Source organism: Lepidochelys olivacea, assembly GCF_965140295.1.
Source record: "Lepidochelys olivacea isolate rLepOli2 genome assembly, chromosome: 3".
In the NCBI taxonomy this organism is placed as follows: domain Eukaryota; kingdom Metazoa; phylum Chordata; order Testudines; family Cheloniidae; genus Lepidochelys; species Lepidochelys olivacea.
Window position 1 is genome coordinate 47,010,384 of NC_140413.1, and position 22,726 is coordinate 47,033,109.

The 22,726-nt window shown below is 40.6% G+C and overlaps 1 protein-coding gene across 1 annotated transcript in view; it reads left to right on the forward strand.

The window, feature by feature from the left end:
* The window catches only part of FAM83B (family with sequence similarity 83 member B), a 67,743-nt gene extending 48,312 nt beyond the window's left edge, over positions 1 to 19,431 (forward strand). The window contains exons 4-5 of the mRNA XM_084624892.1: positions 13,608 to 13,732; positions 16,841 to 19,431. Coding sequence (XP_084481018.1) covers positions 13,608 to 13,732; positions 16,841 to 19,217 — 2,502 coding nt within the window. The 3' untranslated portion in view covers positions 19,218 to 19,431. The remainder of the gene's footprint in view (positions 1 to 13,607; positions 13,733 to 16,840) is intronic.
* The last annotated feature ends 3,295 nt before the right edge of the window (positions 19,432 to 22,726 follow it).

A 22,726-nucleotide genomic window follows, 5' to 3' on the forward strand; every position in this document is an offset into this window, starting at 1 on the left:
TTTTTGGCCAAACTTTCAAACCTGGGTGCTCAGAATTAGACAAATAAGGCTAACATTTTCTATCTTGGTGACAGAAATCAATAAGAGCTGTGAGTGCTCGGGACATCTGAAAATCAGACCACTACTGACAAAGGCATGGATTTAGTGCCTAAGTATAGGCACCAAAGATTTTTTGTAAGTTATTTAGACACTGAGGGCTTGTCTTCTCTATCCCCCTAAATCAGCGTTGCTGCCATCAATGCAGTTGTGCCGATTTAGTGAGTCTGGTGAAGACACATGATGTTAACGGCAGAGCACTCTCCTGTCAACATAATTACTCCACCTCAATGAGATGTGGAAGCTATTTTGGCGGGAGAGCGTCTCCCACTGACAGCACGGCATAGACACCACTTTAAGTCGATGCAACTTACGTCACTCAGGGGGATGTTTTTTTCACACCCTTGAGTGACTTAACTTATATTAACTTAAGTGGTAGCATAGACCAGGCCTGATAAATGTTTGTCTTCATTACAGTTGATATAGGTGAGCTTTCACCTCTGAAGGATAGTACAGATTTTGAAGAGAAAAAAAGCCTCCAAGATCCGAACTTTGGACTAATATTTAGACTTTTAACAGTTGAACCTTTTCCATACCACAGGAGCATTTGGTGCTAGCTGTACAAACAGGTGGACTTTATTTTTTAAACCAAACATTTTCTTCCCTTTTAAACTATTTTCACAAATCTCTCCCAGGTGAAAAGTACCGCCAAATTCATACTTTTCAGTACAGGAATTCTATGACTTTCTAGAAGAGGCATCAATTTCTCTCTTAAACAGGCACTATCAATTTCCAAATAAAATTTCACCATACATAATTGTTGGTGTCATTTCACCATAAGGGATGTCAAATTATACCCTAGATTCATACTGTAAGATTCATCTCTTTTGGTTATTTTCTTATGGTCTAATCCTCTTATTTAGGGTCACATTTTCTTGAAATAAGGCCATTGCACAAAATGTACATTGGTGTTTTGGGATAATCTTGTATTTAGTACTCACTGTTCACTGTGACCTAGAGCATAAATGTCCACTTTAACCAGTAGATCATTAACTGGAACCTGTTCCCCGCCACTAATGAAAACAGATGTAGTTAGGGCATTCTTACATCATTAATTTATAAGTGAAATGTGGTGTCGTAGATGAAGTAGGAAGAATGAATACACTAACTCTTCCCATAACAAGCAGAATTGAACTAAGGTATGGTCCATTGCCAGAGGTGCCTTTGCCATCTCACGTTTTTTTGTTTTTCTTCTTCTTCTGTTTTAATTTTTTATTGTCTGCAGTGTTGCTGTAGCCATGTTGGTCCCCTGACATTAGACAGACAAGGTGGGTAAGGTAATATCTTTAATTGGATCAACTTCTGTTAGTGAAAGAGACAAGCTTTCAAACTACAAAGAGCTTGAAATAATAAATTCTATGGCTACGAAAAAATGATAAGGAATTGGTAGCACCCTTGAAGGGGTTGGTCGGTCTGTAGAGAAGTCACCTCCATATCTCTGCTTCTCTTCTGTCCAAGGTTCTTAAGGCTGGGCCACTATCAACTCTTTGTGTTTAGGTATACAGGATGTCCCGCAGCTCCACCTCCTCCTGGTCATTGGATGAGAAAGAGGAGAGGATAGAGTCGTATGGATATTCTCTCTTCCTTCAACCTACAGACCCAGCAGCAGCCATTGTTATTCTCACATGGCTTGGCTCAACTCTCCAGGAGCATGGTAGAGTCTGTGTCCATCTTCCTAAAAACAGGCATTGTATAAAAAAGGGAGTGGGGCAGTAGAGGTAGCCTTTGTCCCACTCTAAGCCTCTTCTAACTCTTCTTTACTCCACTGAAATAAACAAAATTAAACTGGTATAAAACTGGAGTAATGGAGTGGTAAAACAGGCCCTATATTTTGAGTTATGACATTTACCATTCACTTGCCTATTTATGGAGAACAAATAGTTATTCTTAACTGCATTTAATAGCCATGCAGAAATCCGCATTCAGCTATATTCTGACTTCATGTCAGTACTTGTTCATCTGCTTTTTTTTACACACATAACCAGGAATAGTGATAGACTGTGTTGTAGAAAGGATTATTGTGGTATATATGGAAGAATGTACAAGTCAGAAATTTAAATTAACATTTTTTCTGCATTTTTTTTTCAAATGGGGAATGATTTAAAAATTTTAGGAGGGTGAGTTTATTTGAAGCTATTTGAAAATGTGATAGAAAAATATAATGGAAATATTTTTTTCCAAAGCATTTCAGCAGATTATGTTTGTGGGGGCTGTTTTCATCAGTGTCCAATTACTCATCCTGTATTTGCTGCCAAGAGTGTCCAGAAAGAATAAAATGGATGTCTAATATTTTACCTAAATATATTTTTAGAAAGAAAAAAATCCAGGTTTCAAACGTTTTACATAAGTAAAATGTTTAATTTTTCATTATGTATTATGATGAATCGTCCGTGTTATCAAGATATGTGATCGTGCAATGGTTTTTGAATTAGTTTCTGTTCTGCTGTTAGGGCCTGATCCAACTAATAACTTCATGTTTCAGAGTAGCAGCCGTGTTAGTCTGTATTCGCAAAAAGAAAAGGAGGACTTTTGGCACCTTAGAGACTGACAAATTTATTTGAGCATTAGCTTTCGTGAGCTGCAGTTCACTTCATCAGATGCATGCATTGTCACTGGATAATAGATCAGATTCTTAATTCTCAGTTCTTTGAACAGATGTAATCCCCAGTGAGGTTAATGAGAGCTAAGAGACTAACCAATTTATTTGAGCATAAGCTCACTTCATTGGATGCTCAAATAAACTGGTTAGTCTCTAAGGTGCCACAAGTACTCCTTTTCTTTTTGCGAATACAGACTAACACGGCTGTTACTCTGAAACCTGTCATGAATGAGAGCTGTACATGCCTATCTGATGGCAACGGTAGTCCTATATTATGGAAGCACCTGAAAGCTTCTGTTGAAATACAGCATTGGCAAGATATAATGGATCTAATTCAGCTCTCAAGTTCACACATGCAACTCTCATTGTGAGCTTAGGTGCATCTTAGATATGTGAATCTGAGGGCAGAATTTGCCCAAAGGAAATAAAGATAATTCTTTATCATACTGTATTACAAAAATATCATTATTTCCTCATTCTTCCATTTCAGTGAATATGTAAAGGGCGTATCAAGAGATAAATGCTTCCTGCCAAATTTGTTTTCTCATCATGCAGCAGCAAGTCTGTTTCTCGTGTCTCACATGAGAAGTAAATATAAGTGTTTGCAAACTACAAAGTCTGTCACATACCCCACCTATTATCTCACAAAACATGATGATCTGACATCAGCTGAACAAGTTGGATCACATCTCAGGTATTATAAAACATGTTCAAGCTCTTATGTTTGTTCATTTTTTAAAAATCAGAATTAAGTACTCAAATTAAAAAAGGGGGCAAATTCCGGAGACGCAGCATAGTGGTACTTAAGTGCTGTTTTCTTAGGTACCCTGGTTCAAATCTGCTAATTCATCTTGAGCACCAGTCAATCATCCAGAAACAAAAAGGGCTAACACTTGCTTCTAATAAGTTTTGAAAATATTTTGCCTCTACAGTTTTCATTAGATAGACGGCCCTCATCATCTGAAAAAAAAAAACTCAGAGGATTTTTGATGACTTTTTCCTCCTCTCTCCCTCCCTACACAGATGGGTGGGGAAATTATTGAAATAAGTTGCGTGGGGAGGAAGAGAAAAAACAATGCAGGAGATAGAGGGAAAGATAGAGAAGAGAGGGTTAAGATAAACTTACGAAGTCTAAAGTGGAGAGAGAAAGAGAGAGAGAGAGAGAGATTTTGAGGAATAGAAGGGTACAATGTTTAAATTGTATTTGCAAAAAGAAAAGGAGTACTTGTGGCACCTTAGAGACTAACCAATTTATTTGAGCATAAGCTTTAGCTCACGAAAGCTTATGCTCAAATAAATTGGTTAGTCTCTAAGGTGCCACAAGTACTCCTTTTCTTTTTGTGAATACAGACTAACACGGCTGTTACTCTGTAAATTGTGTTTGACTTTCTTTCGGCTGCCAATCAACTAATGATGATATTTTCAAATAGCTTCAAATAAACTCACCCTCCTAAAATTTTTAAATCATTCCCCATTTGAAAAAAAAATGCAGAAAAAATGTTAATTTAAATTTCTGACTTGTACATTCTTCCATATATACCACAATAATCCTTTCTACAACACAGTCTATCACTATTCCTGGTTATGTGTGTAAAAAAAAAGCAGATGAACAAGTACTGACATGAAGTCAGAATATAGCTGAATGCGGATTTCTGCATGGCTATTAAATGCAGTTAAGAATAACTATTTGTTCTCCATAAATAGGCAAGTGAATGGTAAATGTCATAACTCAAAATATAGGGCCTGTTTTACCACTCCATTACTCCAGTTTTATACCAGTTTAATTTTGTTTATTTCAGTGGAGTAAAGAAGAGTTAGAAGAGGCTTAGAGTGGGACAAAGGCTACCTCTACTGCCCCACTCCCTTTTTTATACAATGCCTGTTTTTAGGAAGATGGACACAGACTCTACCATGCTCCTGGAGAGTTGAGCCAAGCCATGTGAGAATAACAATGGCTGCTGCTGGGTCTGTAGGTTGAAGGAAGAGAGAATATCCATACGACTCTATCCTCTCCTCTTTCTCATCCAATGACCAGGAGGAGGTGGAGCTGCGGGACATCCTGTATACCTAAACACAAAGAGTTGATAGTGGCCCAGCCTTAAGAACCTTGGACAGAAGAGAAGCAGAGATATGGAGGTGACTTCTCTACAGACCGACCAACCCCTTCAAGGGTGCTACCAATTCCTTATCATTTTTTTCGTAGCCATAGAATTTATTATTTCAAGCTCTTTGTAGTTTGAAAGCTTGTCTCTTTCACTAACAGAAGTTGATCCAATTAAAGATATTACCTTACCCACCTTGTCTGTCTAATGTCAGGGGACCAACATGGCTACAGCAACACTGCAGACAATAAAAAATTAAAACAGAAGAAGAAGAAAAACAAAAAAACGTGAGATGGCAAAGGCACCTCTGGCAATGGACCATACCTTAGTTCAATTCTGCTTGTTATGGGAAGAGTTAGTGTATTCATTCTTCCTACTTCATCTACGACACCACATTTCACTTATAAATTAATGATGTAAGAATGCCCTAACTACATCTGTTTTCATTAGTGGCGGGGAACAGGTTCCAGTTAATGATCTACTGGTTAAAGTGGACATTTATGCTCTAGGTCACAGTGAACAGTGAGTACTAAATACAAGATTATCCCAAAACACCAATGTACATTTTGTGCAATGGCCTTATTTCAAGAAAATGTGACCCTAAATAAGAGGATTAGACCATAAGAAAATAACCAAAAGAGATGAATCTTACAGTATGAATCTAGGGTATAATTTGACATCCCTTATGGTGAAATGACACCAACAATTATGTATGGTGAAATTTTATTTGGAAATTGATAGTGCCTGTTTAAGAGAGAAATTGATGCCTCTTCTAGAAAGTCATAGAATTCCTGTACTGAAAAGTATGAATTTGGCGGTACTTTTCACCTGGGAGAGATTTGTGAAAATAGTTTAAAAGGGAAGAAAATGTTTGGTTTAAAAAATAAAGTCCACCTGTTTGTACAGCTAGCACCAAATGCTCCTGTGGTATGGAAAAGGTTCAACTGTTAAAAGTCTAAATATTAGTCCAAAGTTCGGATCTTGGAGGCTTTTTTTCTCTTCAAAATCTGTACTATCCTTCAGAGGTGAAAGCTCACCTATATCAACTGTAATGAAGACAAACATTTATCAGGCCTGGTCTATGCTACCACTTAAGTTAATATAAGTTAAGTCACTCAAGGGTGTGAAAAAAACATCCCCCTGAGTGACGTAAGTTGCATCGACTTAAAGTGGTGTCTATGCCGTGCTGTCAGTGGGAGACGCTCTCCCGCCAAAATAGCTTCCACATCTCATTGAGGTGGAGTAATTATGTTGACAGGAGAGTGCTCTGCCGTTAACATCATGTGTCTTCACCAGACTCACTAAATCGGCACAACTGCATTGATGGCAGCAACGCTGATTTAGGGGGATAGAGAAGACAAGCCCTCAGTGTCTAAATAACTTACAAAAAATCTTTGGTGCCTATACTTAGGCACTAAATCCATGCCTTTGTCAGTAGTGGTCTGATTTTCAGATGTCCCGAGCACTCACAGCTCTTATTGATTTCTGTCACCAAGATAGAAAATGTTAGCCTTATTTGTCTAATTCTGAGCACCCAGGTTTGAAAGTTTGGCCAAAAAGAACCTTGAAAACTTATCAAAGATGAGTTTAGAATAAAGCCCTGCTGTTGGGCTCAGTTCCTTGAGGAATGCAGAGGAGATGAAAACAGTTGTTCTCAGAGCTGTTCTTGAAGTGGGTGACAACAAAGCATTGGAGAAAATCTTTCTAAAGGTTTCCTCACTCCGTGCAAAGCTGCTGCCAGTTTCTCTCCAGACTTTACAAGCAATGAGCTAGTTCTCTAGTGTAAAAGTTAGAACTCTGGGTGCAGAAAGCAGTGATCAGAGTTCCAAGGAGCTTGGCCCCTCCCCCGGGCAGTAGCAGCGCCACAATGAGCATCTGGGAGAACAGTAATTATAGTAGCCCTTTTTCTTAGAGTCTTCAGAAGTTCAGGTCCAAGGCAATATGACAGTATAGGAATCTTGTTCCACTGGGAGTGTGATGTCATATGCATTGGTCCTATCACAGCAAAAGCAGAACTTCACTTTTTGTTTACTTCGCTGGACTGGAACTTTCAATGACAAGTTTATCAAAGTGCAGATTAACTAGGTTATATTGTAAACACTTGAGGAATCATGAGGATTAATTAATGTTTATAAAGATCTTTGAAAATGAAAAATGTTATGCAAGTGCTTATTACTGGATGACATTTACCCTCCTGAATTTACAGCCCTTCTTTCTATGGGCAGACAAATGAACATACATAGCAAGCTGTCACCATGCCTCAGTGGGTCACAGCTGAGAATACCAGATTCAGGACAAACTGCTAAGAAATGGGGCAGCCCCAACCCAAACTGGTGGTTATTCTTCCATAAGATACCGAGCCGGGAACAAAAGTAAACTTCTGTCTCATCACACTGGTTAACAAGAAGTCATAAATGAAGTATCTTTAGGTATCCCAGCCCTTGTTTCACCACCCAGGCACTAGACTTAATGATGAGTGGTTATTTAAAACCAATGTCATCAAACAAAGGGTTCTTCTAAAATACCAAGAGATCAGCCACATGGCCAGGTCAATATATAACTCAGATCTTATCCAATAATCAAGCTGTTGCCAATCCTTTAGTATTTAGGTTTATTTATATGAGAAAAGAAAGAGGTGAGAGTTATAATGGTCAAGGAAAACAAATACATGCACTCATAGTAAAGTTCTTATTTCAGATTTGTAGCTGTGATGGAATAAACTGCTGGCTTTTTAAGTCTCTGGTAACTTCTAAAAGATTGGAAGGTCCTCAGTCCATTGGTTGTAATGTTCCTGTTAGTGTAAGTCCATAGTCCAGAGATCAGAGCAGGAAAGAGGCAAAATGGAGATGCTTCCAGGGTTTTTTATACCTTCTCTCATGTGGAGGGACTGCTCTCAGTCTTAGTTTGTGGAAAATTACAGGCACACTGTGGAGTCCAGAGTCACATGAGCTAGTCACATGCCCATGCATGATTTGATGACTCATAGGAGCAGCCATTACTCATACTTTAGCTAAAACATCTCCAAGAAGGCCCATCAGGTAGGGACAGGCTTCTTCCATCATCAATTGTGCAAGCTAATTGACCTCTAATGGGTCATCAACTTGAATAGTCCATTCACAATGTGCTGGATACATGGGATGCAAGCTACCTTGTGGGTGTTACCCAAGCAGCAAACACATTTGAAATACAGGTATATAGTAAATATTCCTAATTTCAGACACAAAAATGGTACATGCATATAAACAGGATAATCATTTGATAGATTGTAACTTTTGATACCTTACATGACATACTTTCCATATGATTTGTTGCACTTGTATAACAGTGGCAGCAACAATGATATACATAGTCATATTTTAATCATACAATATCACACAAGCGTATGAGCCATGGTATGGTATAACTTGCCAGCAGCAGCAGTTGGTAATTTAGCAGACCCCTGGCCATTAGCAGTTGTCTCTGGATATGGTTCCAGGTGGCAGTAGGTTCTTTGAACTGTCTGATCTTTTGAGATGGTTTTAAAAAAATCAAGAGTAAAATGTGTAGGACTCTTCAAACTACCCATTATTTGCTATTCATCCTTTAGGGAGTTTTTCTAAAACTTTTACTGAATTTCTGTTTCCCCAGAAATATTCTTCAGTGAATTACAATACGCCATTACACCTTCTATAGTTATAATATACTATAATTTCCATGGTTTAGCTAAATATATATTGTCTAAGGGAGCACTTACAGGATAAAAGATTTTGGCAAGGTTAAGGTTTAGAATATTGTACATTTAGTGGCAGCTTATGGAGACCGAATGCTGTACAGTTTGTTTTTAAAGTGAAATATTTATTTTGATTCCTCTGACTCTGTAGAGTGTAGATAATGCCTTGACCTAATGGTTCTCCTACATCCTCCATCAAATTACTTTTTTACAGAGCTAAATTCTGCCCTGATTTCCAAACTGTGCATTTAATCATATGGTATAAGTCAGGGAAGAATGTAGCCCATTATTTATTTATGAACAGTTAAATTGGGCAAGCTATTGATCCTTATTCAAAAATGTTATATTCCACTATTTCATATATTTACCATAAATAATAATAATGAAGATAGTGCTGTAAATGTGCAAATTCTGTGTAGATATGTATATACAATAACTCATTGATTTCATTTCTATTCTAGCACCTTTCAAATTACCACGTTAGTGTTTCATTTATTTTAAATAGTAATAAATAACACCACAAACTATTGGGAAATCTGATAGAACAAAAGAAATAAACTCTGCACAAAAAGAATATATATTTAACCCTCTGCTCATTCCCTTTCTTGGTGTTTTTCATGGCTACCTAAAGCATCCTGTATCACACAGATACTTAGCAGGCAACTTGTTTACAAGCAGCTTCCGCTGTAAAAGCCAGCTACAAAAGGGGTGTTTACATTGTCCCTTTTCACAGTGACAGATACAAAGGAACAGTGAGCCTTTTAAGTATAAATCTTTCTTCTTCAAGTGCTTGCTCATGTCAATTCCATTCTAGGTGTATGCGCGCCCACGTGCAGACTTTTCCCTTAACAGTATCCAGAGTGTCGGCTGCGGTGCCCCCTTGAATACCGTGCTCATGTGTTAGTATATTAGGCATTGCCAACCCTAAGCCCTCTCAGTTCCTTACCATCCGCAATGGTTGGTCAGAGCGCCTTGTCTTGCATTGCAAGAGTGTTAGCAGTTCTTACAGCCCATTGTTCTGTATCCTTTGTATTTAGTTGATAGGTACTTAGTTAGACCATTAAGTTAAGTGTTCGAGTAGTAGCTTATGAGTTAGAGTCCCAGCTGGGACTTCACCTAGGAGCGGGGCATGCCCCGTTTTCCAGGCTTTAAGCCATACTCATCGTGCAGTTGGCCGATGCCCATTAGCAACCCCCACAAGAGCTGTTTGAAGTGTTTGGGGGAGTCCCACAGAAAGGAAAAGTGCAGGATCTGCAAAAACTTTTCCCCTCGAACTCAGAAGGAGCAGGCTATCTGCTTGAGGGCCCTCCTCATGGAGGCTGCGCTTCATCCTGCCTTGGATCCCTCTCGATCGGACTCCACGCCTGGCACTTTGGCATTGGCGTACGGACATCTGTGCCCAAAGCAGGCCCAGTGGCCAAAGAACAAATAGTCTGGATGGCACCACAGATGCCAAGCCAAGCAACAGACCCAGCTAAGGCCTTGGCATCTAGGGGCAAGCCGGTTATAGGACTACTCTCTAAAGAAGCGAAGTGTCCCCAGACTTCAGGCATCAATACCCATCACTGGTATTCTAGCACTCCAGCCTCAGTCCCTGGTTAGAAGACCCAGGTCCCTAACACCAAGATCTCCACCTACAAAGCACGGGACACCTGAGTAACTATGCCAATTCCCGTACCCACAGTACCGTTGGGCCTCCCACCAGAGATCACCACAGCACAGATCACTATTGCCTAGGTGGTCTTCCAGGCATTGATTCCCCCTGGTGTGGGATCATTCCAGGTCACAACACCGGTCTCCAGCTCCTCAGTATCGCTCTTTGGGCAGGCACCGATCCTCATCCTCTCCTTCTCGGTCGCCGACAGGGGTCAGTCAGCAGACTCAGACATCTGCAGCTCCGCCCTGGACACTGGAAGGGCAATGGTCTGAGTTAGAAGGAGAGTTCAGCCCCTCTCTGTTAAAAGGCAAATTGCCACTAGCCTGCGAGACCGGTGTGGCTCCTGTGGTGGCAGCACGGAGGCAGGGGCAGTGGTCCGCTCCACAGCAGTAATGGAACCCAGGGGGTGTTCGTGTTATGCCAGTCCCGTACTCCCACCGTTCCTCCCAAGCCACATCAGACAAACTGCCCCTGGCACAGCTGGCACCTGAGTTGGAGCACGGTGCTGAATCTGATGCGGGGTGGACGCAGCAGGCCCTGATGCCCAAGGAGCAGTCCCCAGACAACGACGGGGAAGCCGTCCCTCCTCCTGCAGCACAGTCCTTTTAATGGTCTCTGGACAAAGCAACCAGGAGCAAATGATCAGCCCTTCCCCGTCCCTCCACCCCCAACGACTTCAAGGAGCACCAGGCCCTGCTCAAAAGGGTGGCTGCCAACCTGAAATTGGAGGTCGAGGAGCTAGCGGAGGAGTCCGACCTCTTTAATGTCATACGCTCCTTCACTCCGGCCTGGATCGCATTGCCTATTCACCCAGGGATCCAAAAAATTGCTGTCTTTGCGGCAGACCCCCTCTTCCATTCCACCTACCTCCAACAAGGCAGAAAAGAAGTACTATGTCCCGGCAAAGGGCTTTGAATACCTATATACCCACCCTCCAGTGGGGTCCTTGGCAGTGTCTGCCATCAATGAGAGGGACAGGCAGGGCCAGGTGAGCGGCAAACTGAAAAATGAAGACACCAAGGGGCTGAACTTGTTTGGCAGAAAAATTTATTCAACAGCCAGCCTGCAATTTCAGATGTCTAACTATCAGGCCCTGCTGGGCAGGTACAACTTCAACCTGTGGGACTCCATCAGCAAGTTCAAGGACGGCCTTCCACAGGACCAAGCCCAGGAGTTTGCCTCCTTGGTGGAAGAAGTCAAAGTGGTGGTAGAGGCATCCTCCAGATGGCCTGGCATGCTATGGACTCAGCAGCCAGGGTAGTCATCTCTGCGGAGGTCATGACGCACAGCCCCTGGTTGCAATCCTCCAGGCTGTCTCAGGAGATGCAGACTACCCTTCAGGACCTCCCATTTGAGGCAGCAGGGCTCTTCTCGGAGCTGACTGATGCAGGGCTCCGTGGTCTTAAAGACTCCTGTGCCACCCTCTGTTCCTTGAGCCTCTGCAGGCTAGAAAGCTCTTCCATCCCCCACCTTCTCCGTCGACATCCTGGGGTGTCCCCCGGTTCAGCTCCTACAGGAAGAAGGAAAGAGACAAAGGGTTTAAGCGGCAGCACCCTTTGTCTTCCCATTCCTCTGCCCAGCCTGGTTCTTCCAGAGGCCAAGGAAGCCAGAAGCAGGCATTTTGAGGATGGGCCCAAGGATAGCACCCCGTCACTTCCCAGGATCCACTCCCCCTGCTTTTTCCTCAAGCACTTGCACCCCTTCCGGTTGGCCTTGTTGCGGCTGACCTTGGACCTTTGGGTGTTCAACATAATATCTTTGAGCTACACACAGCAGTTCATGACCTCTCAGTGGCTGCTCCATTATGTCTACTGCTCCGGTTGGATCTGTTGTCACAAAAGCACGGCAGTGTTCTGCATCCAGATCTGGCAGCGCTGCACCTGACAGTTTGGCTGCTGCATGGTTAAATGCAGAGGAACAAGAGTGCTTGGCTGGTTTCCAACAGGTCCTGTTGGGCAGCAGAAAGCCCTCCACCAGCGCAACCTATTTGGCCAAATGGAAGTAGTTTGCTTGTTGGATCTCGAATAAATGCATTCAGTCCAAGCAGGCCTCGCTGCAGTTAATCCTGGACTACCTTTTGCATCTCAAGCTCCAAGGCCTGTCCCTTTCCACTATCAAGGACCACTTGGCTGCTATCTTAGCCTTCCATCCGCCACTCGAGGATAGGTTGGTTTTGACATGACTGCCAGGTTCCTCAAGGGCCTCGAGTGCCTCTACCCGCACATCAGGGACCCCATCTCTCTGTGAGACCTGAATCTTGTGCTGTCGTGGCTCACAGGACCCTCTCCCCACTTCAAGCCTCTGGCTTCCTTCTCTCTCCTTCTCCTTTCCTGGAAGGTCGCATTGTTGGTTGCAATGACATCTGCCTGCTGGGTCTCTGAGATCAGGGCACTTACCTCAGAACTGCCCTATACAGTCTTCTACAAAGACAAAGTCTAACTGCGTCCACACCTGGCTTTCCTGCCCAAGGTGGTCTCACAGTTTCATACACGCCAGGACATTTACTTACCTGTTTTTTTCCCCCAAACTGCATAACGAGGAGGAAGAGCACAGGTTGCATTCCCTAGACATGAGGAGGATGCTAGCCTTCTACACTGAAAGGACCAAGCCATTCCGCAAGTCAATGCAATTGTTCGTCGTGGTGGTCAACAGGATGAAAGGTCGTCCAGTGTCTGCGCAAAAAATTTCTTCTTGTATCACTGCCAGCATTCACTACTGATATGATTAGGCAAGGGTGCCACCTCCGGTGATCGTGAACACCCACTAAACCAGAGCACAAGCCTCTTTGGCAGCTTTCTAGCCCAGGTGCCTATCCAGGACATCTGTAAGATAGCCACCAGGTCACCCATCCACATGTTCACATCCCATTACATGCTTATCCAGCAGGCTCAGGATGATCCTGGTTTCGGTAGAGTAGTGTGGCAAGCCACAAGACCATGAACTCTGAGCCCACCTCAAAGGATATTGCTTGTGAGTCACCTAGAATGGAATCGACATGAGCAAACACTCGAAGAAGAAAAAACGGTTACCTACCTTTTTGTAACTTGTTGTTCTTCGAGATGTGTTGCTCATGTCCATTCCATTACCTGCCCTCCTGCCCCTCTGTCGGAGTTGCCAGCAAGAAGGAACTGAGAGGGCGCATGTTCAGTGGCATACTGACGCATGAGCGAAGCACTCAAGGGGGTGCCGCAGGCAACCCTACGGATACCGCTCAGGCAAAAGTCTCTGACTGTGCACTTTGGCGCACACACACCTAGAATGGAATGGACATGAGCAATACACCTTGAAGAGTAACAGTTACGAAAGGTAGGTAACCATTTCTCTCCGCCTCCAACCCCGCCACTTCCCTGATACTTAAAAGTGTAGTATCAGGCCCTGAGATCTTAAATATAAACTGCAACATTCATTTTGCCCATTTTAAAGATATTCTATAATCTTTTTCAGAACATGAGGGTGCGGACAGTAAAAGGACAAGAGTATTATTCCAAATCAGGGGCAAAATTCCATGGAAAAATGGAACAGAAATTTCTTCTGGTTGACTGTAAGAAAGTCATGTATGGTACTTACAGGTAAGTTCAACACACAAGGCTGTGAGTAGAATATATTTCCTTAAAGGTAATCAGAATATGGCTCTTTCATGATAAGTAATTTTGCTATTTCTAAAAATGGTCAGTATACTCTATGGTTAACTTTGATATAATTTATATTGTATATTATTTAAAAGTCTGACATAGAAGTTTTGTTGGGTAACTAGCATAATGTAGGGCCAAATTCTGAACTCCTCATTCAGTATTTAGTGAATAAGGACTCAAGCACACTCAATTTGGCTTCAGTTCAATGAAGTCAGTAAAAACAGAGGCCATGTCTACACTTACTGGGCATCGACACTGCTGTAATTGATGCAATGGGGTTCGATTTAGCGGGACTAGTGAAGACCCACTAAATTGACTGCAGGTTGCTCTTCCGTCGACTCCGGTACTCCACCAGAATGAAAAGAGTAAGGTAAGTTGATGGGAGGGCGTCTCCCGTCGACACAGTGCAGTGTAGATACCACAGTAAGTTGACCTAAGCTACATCAACTCCAGCTATGTTATTCACACAGCTGGAGTAGCATAACTTAGGTCTACTTACCCTGGTAGTGTAGATAAGGCCAGAGTGAGGACCCCCGTATTTGTCCCATACCATTTAATTATTCTTATTTAATAGTCGCATTAGAAAACATCACCAAGGTATATTTCATAAGCTCTCCTGTTAAACTTCTATTTGTAATAGTCCTCCAGATACTTGCATCATTAATTTGTTCTTTCCTGTTTTGTGTTCTACACTGTGGTCCAAATTCAGAGGTGATAATGTATAAGGTAAGATAAGTTAGACTCTCTCACACTTGGTTAGATTCCCTTAGACCAACTTATACCTACTTAACAATATACAAATATGTGCAAGGGAGTGAAAATTGGCATAACTTACATACTGAGGAGCTGGAAGAGACTATAAAAATGTGGTAAGCTAAAAGGAGGATGGCCAACTTTGTCTTTCACGTTATTATATTTTTATTTGCTTTTCTTGCAACACTTCTCTCTTTTGGCCTCTCAAATTGATTTGCAGCAATATAGAGATTATGGGCTAGATCCTCAGCTGGTGACTGATAGAGGTTCTGCCAGTGTACAGCAGCTGACAATCTGGCCTTCTATGCTTAGCAAGACTCGGCTAACTAAATTCAAATGTGAGGTGTGCAAGGTGATGAGGGAAGTGACATCAGTGAGTAAGTATAAGAGGATGCAAAGGGAATCTGACTGGCTTGACCTTTTTCACCGATAATGCCTTTGAAATGTTAGTGTCTGTGAGAATGAGACTTTAAAAAATTCTATGTCTCAAAGAAAAGCATTTTAGAAAATTGCAGTTTTCATGACCTAGCACTATGGGGCCTAAATCATCCATTTTTGCTGAAATTAAGCTTCTATTAAAAAAAAGTTTCTAGCCATTATGGTAGCTAAGACTATCTTATTTGAATTTGTCTTCTAAAAATCAGTTAAAACTACAGACTTTTTTTAATGTTCAAAAGTACAGTATACTCATTTAATAACCTCATTGAAAATGAATGAGAAATAAAACTGTTTTTACATGAGTCACTAAGTTATTTTTTTGATGTAATTCTGTTATATTTTAATTTTCTTATTTCTTTCCTGAAAAATACAAAACTAACTAACAAATAAAATAAAAGAAGTAAGACCATTCAAATTAACTCAACAATCCTTATTACTATCATTAGGACCAACAAATGGTAACATATTGCTTAATACCTTCACTTTCAGTTTTCTTTCATTATTTTGACGCAAGGAAGAATGGGATCATAAGATAAATGTATATCTGATACAAATGTAATCTACAAAATATGTAGTTTTAATAGTGACATCACAGTGTGACACTTTACTCTTGGGGGAATTCTGTGCCAAAAATTTAAAAATTCTGCGCACAATATTTTAAAATTCTGCATATTTTATTTGTCAAAATAACGCAATATAATCACTCTGGTTTCAATTATTTCAGTAATTTATTTAAACTACAATACAATGGATGGAGAAAGGGAGTGGGGAGCATTGGAGGAAATCCCCCAACCCCCTTGCCTACTAGTAATGTAGCTAGGTTTGAGCCTTTATTTCTAGTTATTAGTCAACAAATAAATGCAGCCATATGCTCAGTGTTACATCATAGGCAACTGAACAGCAGGTGAGGACTGGGGAATTAAACTCACAATTTATATTGGCTACCGACCATGTCCAGAAAGATCAGTAGCAAACAGTTCATGGAGCACATTTTGACAGGAATTTTTTTCATTCCAAAAATTTAGACCAGTTCTAATCACTAAAGCACCATAAGCATTCATAAGGCCATACTGTCCTTTACACCACTCTGGCAGTGTAAAGGAGCCTTAAAACTTTTACACCTGTTTTATACTCCTGGGGGAATTCACTAAGCAGGCAGGCTGCTACATTGTGCTCTCCCTGAGGGGACAAAGCCTGCACCATGCCTACCTCCTCAGAAACACCCTGAAGCCCTGCCCCTCCACATTGAGCATGCTGCAATAGCAAGCAAGAGGGACAGAGTATTTCTCTCTCACACATGCCCTAGCTTGCAGCAAAGTAAATGTTTGTGTAGACAAGCTCTTATTTATTCAGAACTGTCAGAAAGACTTTTGCATATATTCCTAATTTACTGTTTTCATATAATAATACAAATTGCTTGTACATACATGTGGCCTCTGACTTGCAGGGCTAATTTTGAACCTACAAATAATTGTACCTACAGTCTTACATACACTATTAATTGCTAGTGAAATTATTTGCACATGTGCACCTATCTACCCAATTTGTGGATGGAAACATTGAAATGCATAGTGTTTGTAAGTACAATTAGATAGTTAGATGGGCCTAATGCAGCTCCCACTGAAATCAATGGTAAGTCTTCTACTGAATTCAAATGGAGTTGGGTCAGGCCCTCCATATCTAAGTGCCATGAATCATGTCTACAGTTAACTGCATGAATAAGTATTGGTGCATGAAAAATTGTGCCTGCTAAATCACAGACTGGGCGGAGGCCCTCATAATAATGAGGGCTGGTATGATGCATTTGTCCAAAAGTTTTAGAGTATTATTAATTGTAATTTGTTCTGCTTTCAGCTTTATGTGGTCATTTGAAAAAGCCAACCTCAGCATGGTTCAAGTTATCACAGGACAACTGGTTGAATCCTTTGATGAAGAGTTTAGGACGCTGTATGCCCGTTCCTCTGTTCCTAGTTCATTTGCCCCAGAATTAGTTAGGATAAATAGTCACAGGATACTCTGGGAGAATGGCACATACCAGCATTCACAGTCTTCTTTAGCTTCAGTCTCCAGCCAGCGAAACCTTTTTGGTAGGCAAGACAAAATTCACAAACTAGATCCCATTTACTTGAAAACTCGAGGAAGATATGCAGTGAATGAAATAGACACATATGGTTTGAGAAATCAAACCCACAACAAACTACCCTTTCATCCAGGTTTTAACATGCAAAATAAAATTCAGCAGTATCAACCCAGTGAACAAAATGAGCATTGGAAGAGACATAGTTATGCTGGGGAAAACCCAGAAAGGACTCCTTACTTTTTGCTACACAGAGCTATTAATCGGACCAGTAATCTATCAAATACTTGGAAGATGCCATCTGATAGCCTTAGTATTGTATCTTCATTAAAGGGAGGCTATACAAACAACTGCAATGCACCCCAACAAAGTTTTGCCAATCGGTTTGCACAGCCAAAGATAAATATTGCAGAAAGAAATTCAATTGTACGGAGGTCTTTCAGTGGAACAGATAATCATATCCGCTATCTGCAACAGAGGATGCCAACCCTTGAACACACTACAAAATCATTTCTACGTAACTGGCGAATTGAGTCATACTTAAATGATCAGTCAGATTCCGCTGCAGATTGCAATGGATCAGCAGTCAGTGACAGGTATGAGGGCTATGACACAGCTGAAAATATTAAAGCTCATGCCCTTTATTCTCATTCTCGCCTGAGGTCATCATTAGCTTTTAAGCCAACTTTGCCAGAACAGCAGGAAGTAAGCAGCTGTACAAGTTCTTCAAATTCAACTATCGTTGGTTCAGAGGGAAGTGAAACACCTAAAGGGACACCCAATCATATCCCAATTGTGAAAAATGTGACCAACAAAGAATCAGCAGAGGTCAGCACTAATGTCCCACCTGACTCAGATGAACCGAAAAAGCCTGGAATGCAGGTTGCAGAAAACAAAAAACCTATTTTATATCCAAATGCCACTAGGGACCCATCTACCTACATGTACACAGCCTTCAATGTAAACAGACAGGCAGAAAATGTAAAGAACCATCAAAATGAAAATATACTAAAAAGGCGAAGTTTCCCTATGTTTGATAACTCCAAGTCCGCTTTGGATCATGGTGTCAACAAGCAGGCGTCCAGCTATGTGTACAGCACACTGACTAGGCAGAGACTTAAGCGGCCGGAAAATCTAAAGCCCCCAGAAGATACAATAAAAAACTCTAAAAGCTTTCACAGTGTGACCAACCACATAGAACATGAAGATAAAAATCTCAAAGGAGAATCAAAGAGCCCCACTACCACGAAGGCCATCTCTGTGGCTGCTCTAGCTGAAGATAGCAAAGAGGAACCTAGCAAACAATGTACTTTAAAGAAAGAAAATAGGAATTCTCCAAGTTTCCTGAAAAAGGGATCCCAGAAACTGAGGTCATTGCTGAATCTCACACCAGACAAGAAGGAAAACTTGTCAAAAAACAAAGCTCCTGTGTTTTATAGAATGTGCAGCAGTTCTGACACGTTGGTTTCTGAAGGCGAAGAGAATCAAAAGCCAAAAATATCTGAGACTAAGGCTGATTCTTCTCCAAGAAAAAAGAGGATCACATCATCCAATTCACAAGGCAGCTTGCATAAAAGTAAAGAGGATGTCACTGTGAGCCCACCCAAGTCTCCCAAGCCACCCAAGTCTCCCAAGCCACCCAAGTCTCCAAAACCTCCATTTGATGAAAGCAGTAAAAAGTGCCCTACTTTATGCCCCCCTGAAAAGTTCTTAGAAACTGTAGGAGATGCATCCACTCCAAGATTTAATACTGAACAGATCCAGTACCAAGAGGTGAAAGAAGCTATAACTAATGCTACACAGGAAACTGCACCTGTTTCTAGTTCTCCACAAAGAGTAAGCACAATGACATCCCAGCCTGGAAACTCAAAGCACAAAGAGGAGTTATTAAGATCTCGTTTGAGTGAAAGACGTGTTTATAGTCGCTTTGAGCCATTCTTGAAGATGGAAAGCTCTGGTCAACCAGCAAGAAATACACCCAAGACCAGTACACAGCCCCCAGAAACAAAAAGCAAAACCTTAGGGAATAACTATGCAAGGGGCAATCAGGTGGCTCATTACAACTCAACCGTATACCATCCATTACAGCCAAATGAAAACAAGCTTCGAGGATTTATGCAAAAGTTTGGAAACTTACTATACAAAAACAAATAAAACCTATATAGTCTGAGGACTGTGTGAAAAATAGCAAAGGCAGCAGGGCTGTAAGTATTGAACTGTATTAGACAGATGGGCAGGCCTGTAAAGTTTACAAGGGTTTCTGCAGGGGTTAGAACCTTGGAATTGATGTATATGTTTTTATGTAATAAACCTAGAGTTATTATACTTCAGTCATTGCACAAGTTCTGTGTCTAAAAGATGTTTTAAATGCGATGTTTATAATGTTTATACTGTAAGATTAATTTGAGATAGATACTTTCCCTCATGCAGAAAGTGTGTAATAATATCTTATAAGTGTGAAAAAGAGGGAGGAGGTTTTTTAAACTCTAATATTTTTTTTCAAAAACCTGTCGTTTAAAAATAGAATAATACTGGGATAAGTGGCCTGCTGTGTCTTTTCAGCATTTATGTACTCTTGAAAGTGATAAAAGCAGATGTTAATTAATTGCATGTTACTTAGCCATTTAAACTAATTTTTGAAAACCTCTTACAGACTTTACCATATTACTGATTGTCTCCACAGACTGCTATATTGAACTGTGAGAATAACAAATGGAGAATCTCACTTATTGTACTGAATATTGTATGTAATTACATATCACCACAAACCTCAAAGTTACCCTCCAACCAGGGTGTGGTGTACTTGTTTACAATGTGAAGTGGTTGTAACTGTAGGGTGACATTTTAAAATCTATTGATGCATCAAGATTTATTGAAAGTAGGCTGCAATGGGAGTTAAACCTTTTGTTGTATATGCCAATATTCCATAATGCATCCTTAGAAACGTGTGCTTTCCTATATTTTTAAATTTGGAGCATCAAGGAAGAAAATTAGTCTGTGGATTACCATTTCTCAGGTAAGCTGGTAAATTCTCCATACAGTACTTAGCTTTAAATGTTCGCAATTGAATTTGCAATTCTAAGTAGTTCAGTTAAGAAAAGTTGTAGGCACGTATTTCACTCAAAACTTGAAGTATTTCCAAAGACTAAAGTAATGGAAGCAAGAAAAGAGCTTACCTTTTAGACAGATTGGGTGATATTCTGGCTCCATTGGAGTCAGTGGTAAAGTACCCATTGACATTAGTGGAGCCAAGATTTCACCCATCTTGTTTATAAACTCCTGTTCCTAATTTCTTCCTCATTACTATATGGACCAAAGGACCGTGCACAGCAATGCTCACTGTTCACTCAACCAGCTTGCATTCAAATAATTTTTTTAAAGTATGGAAATGTTCACAAACTCTTTTCATTTGAATTGGTCAGTGCTAATTTAAGGATTTCTCAGATTGAGATAATCTGTTTGCAAAATTTGGGCTCTGCCAGTAACTTCAATGGACATTGGATCAAGACCCAACCATTTTATTTAACTAAGACATGAGTAATTCCCACTGAAGTCAATAACAGTTACTTGTATCAAGCAGTAAGATAATCAGGACCCCACTACTGTGCATAGTAAATATAAGAAGAGTATGAGAGAGAAAATGTTGGTGAAGAATATCTTTTATTGGACCAACTTCTTTTGGTGATAGAGACAAGATTTTGAGCTTATACAGAGCTCTTTTTCAGATCTGAGAAACCTTGTCTCTCTGATATCCTGGACCAACATGGCTACAACAACATTTCATATGAGAAGAGTATGATGCTGATGATTAATATTTAATGTTAATTCATTCACAAACATTTATTTTTAATGTCTATACCTGAACTGATTGTTGAGATGAGCACACCAGTGATTTCTGTATGTTATTTCCTTTATTTTAATGGGGGAGGGATTTTGAATAAGAATATTGTACTGTAGAGGAGAGTAGCTACCATCCAAATAACTTTTTTAAAAGCAACCATATTTTCATGCAGTGATTGTTAATATTATGGAAAAAGTTGTCTTGAATTAATCTCACATCACTGGATTGACAGAAAGGCCCTGATTATGATCTCACTTCATTTAGCTTTATCTGTATAACTTGGAACAAATACGGACCACAGCACCATAGTATCTAAGTGCTCTACACTCCTGTAACCCCACTGAGTTATTTCTGATTTACACTAACATATAGTGATCCATCCCCTGTCAGCTGTTCCCAGCTTCTGGCAAACAGAGGCTAGGGACACCATCTCTGCCCATCCTGGCTAGTAGCCACTGATGGACGTATCCTCCATGAATTTATCTAGTTCTTTTTTGAACCGTTACAGTCTTGGCCTTCATAACATACTCTGGCAAAGAGTTCCACAGGTTGACTGTGCGTTGTGTGAAGAAATACTTCTTTTTGTTTGTTTTAAACCTGCTACCTATCAATTTCATTTGGTGACCCCATAGTTCTTGTGTTATGAGAAGGAGAAAATAACACTTCCTTATTTATTTTCTCCACACCAGTCATGATTGTATAGACCTCTATCATATCCACCTTTAGAGGTCTATAAAATCATTCAGTTTGAAACCTAAAGGAGATGTGACCCAAAGATAATAGGCCTTACGTAGATGAACTCTGAATTTCCAGATGCAGTTAGGACAGCAGATTGGGCCATGAAATTTGAAAGATAAAGTAAAATGTATAATCAGTGGTTGATGTGAAAGAATTTCCCTCTCCCAACAGCACTCCTCAAAAATTCCAGGGGAGGGATATGCTATTTTAATTCTTTAAAAAAAAACAACACATGCCTGATTTGTTCATCAGCTAGGTCAGAAACCTGCTTGTTCCTTCCCACCTATTGCTGTGATGGGAGTCCTTGAACTATAGTGTGCTGCATTTCACCTAGAACCCTCTCCTGTTCCCATTAAAATCGCAATGGTTATTGCCAGTGACTTCTATGAGGCAGGATCAGGACATTTCCCAGAGAACAGTTTTAAGCAAAATGATATTTAATAACAATAACTAATACATAATGGGGATGGTATTTACAGTTAGTGGTGATCTCTTGTGTCTCAATTGTATCTTGGGTCTTTCTCTTTCCTTCTACTGAAAGTATTCAGTTCCTTCTTAGCTGAGATATTTGCAGAAAGTATATGAATTGCTTCACTAATACATGTTGTTAGTTTGCCTTTTCCATGCTGAACTGGCAAACCTGGAGCGTTCTGACATGTAGCAGACAGCAATTTCAGATCCTATCTCAGTACGGAAAATGCCTCCTCACAACTATAGGGGGCTGCCCAGTATGGACTCCTGTTGCTCTCTAGACAGCAGCATTTCTTATTAACATTACATCTTTTTATGATCAGCAAGTTTTTAGGAGGGTGTCCCAATGAAGAGAACTCCACGGGAATACACACAAGCTGCAGAGCTGCTCATGGACCTGTAAGTCATGATTTGTAGGCAATGGAAGCTCATTTATTTGCATTCTCCTGCCCTGGGAAGCTCTCCAGCATACCACTATGGAAGGTTCATATTTTTCCTTTTGGGGCTTCCATGGCAGGTGTTAAAAATGGCAGTTCTGTGTGTGTGTGTACATACATACATACTTGTAGTAAATCTTATGAGATATAGTCTGTTACAATTTTTGGAAAATTAC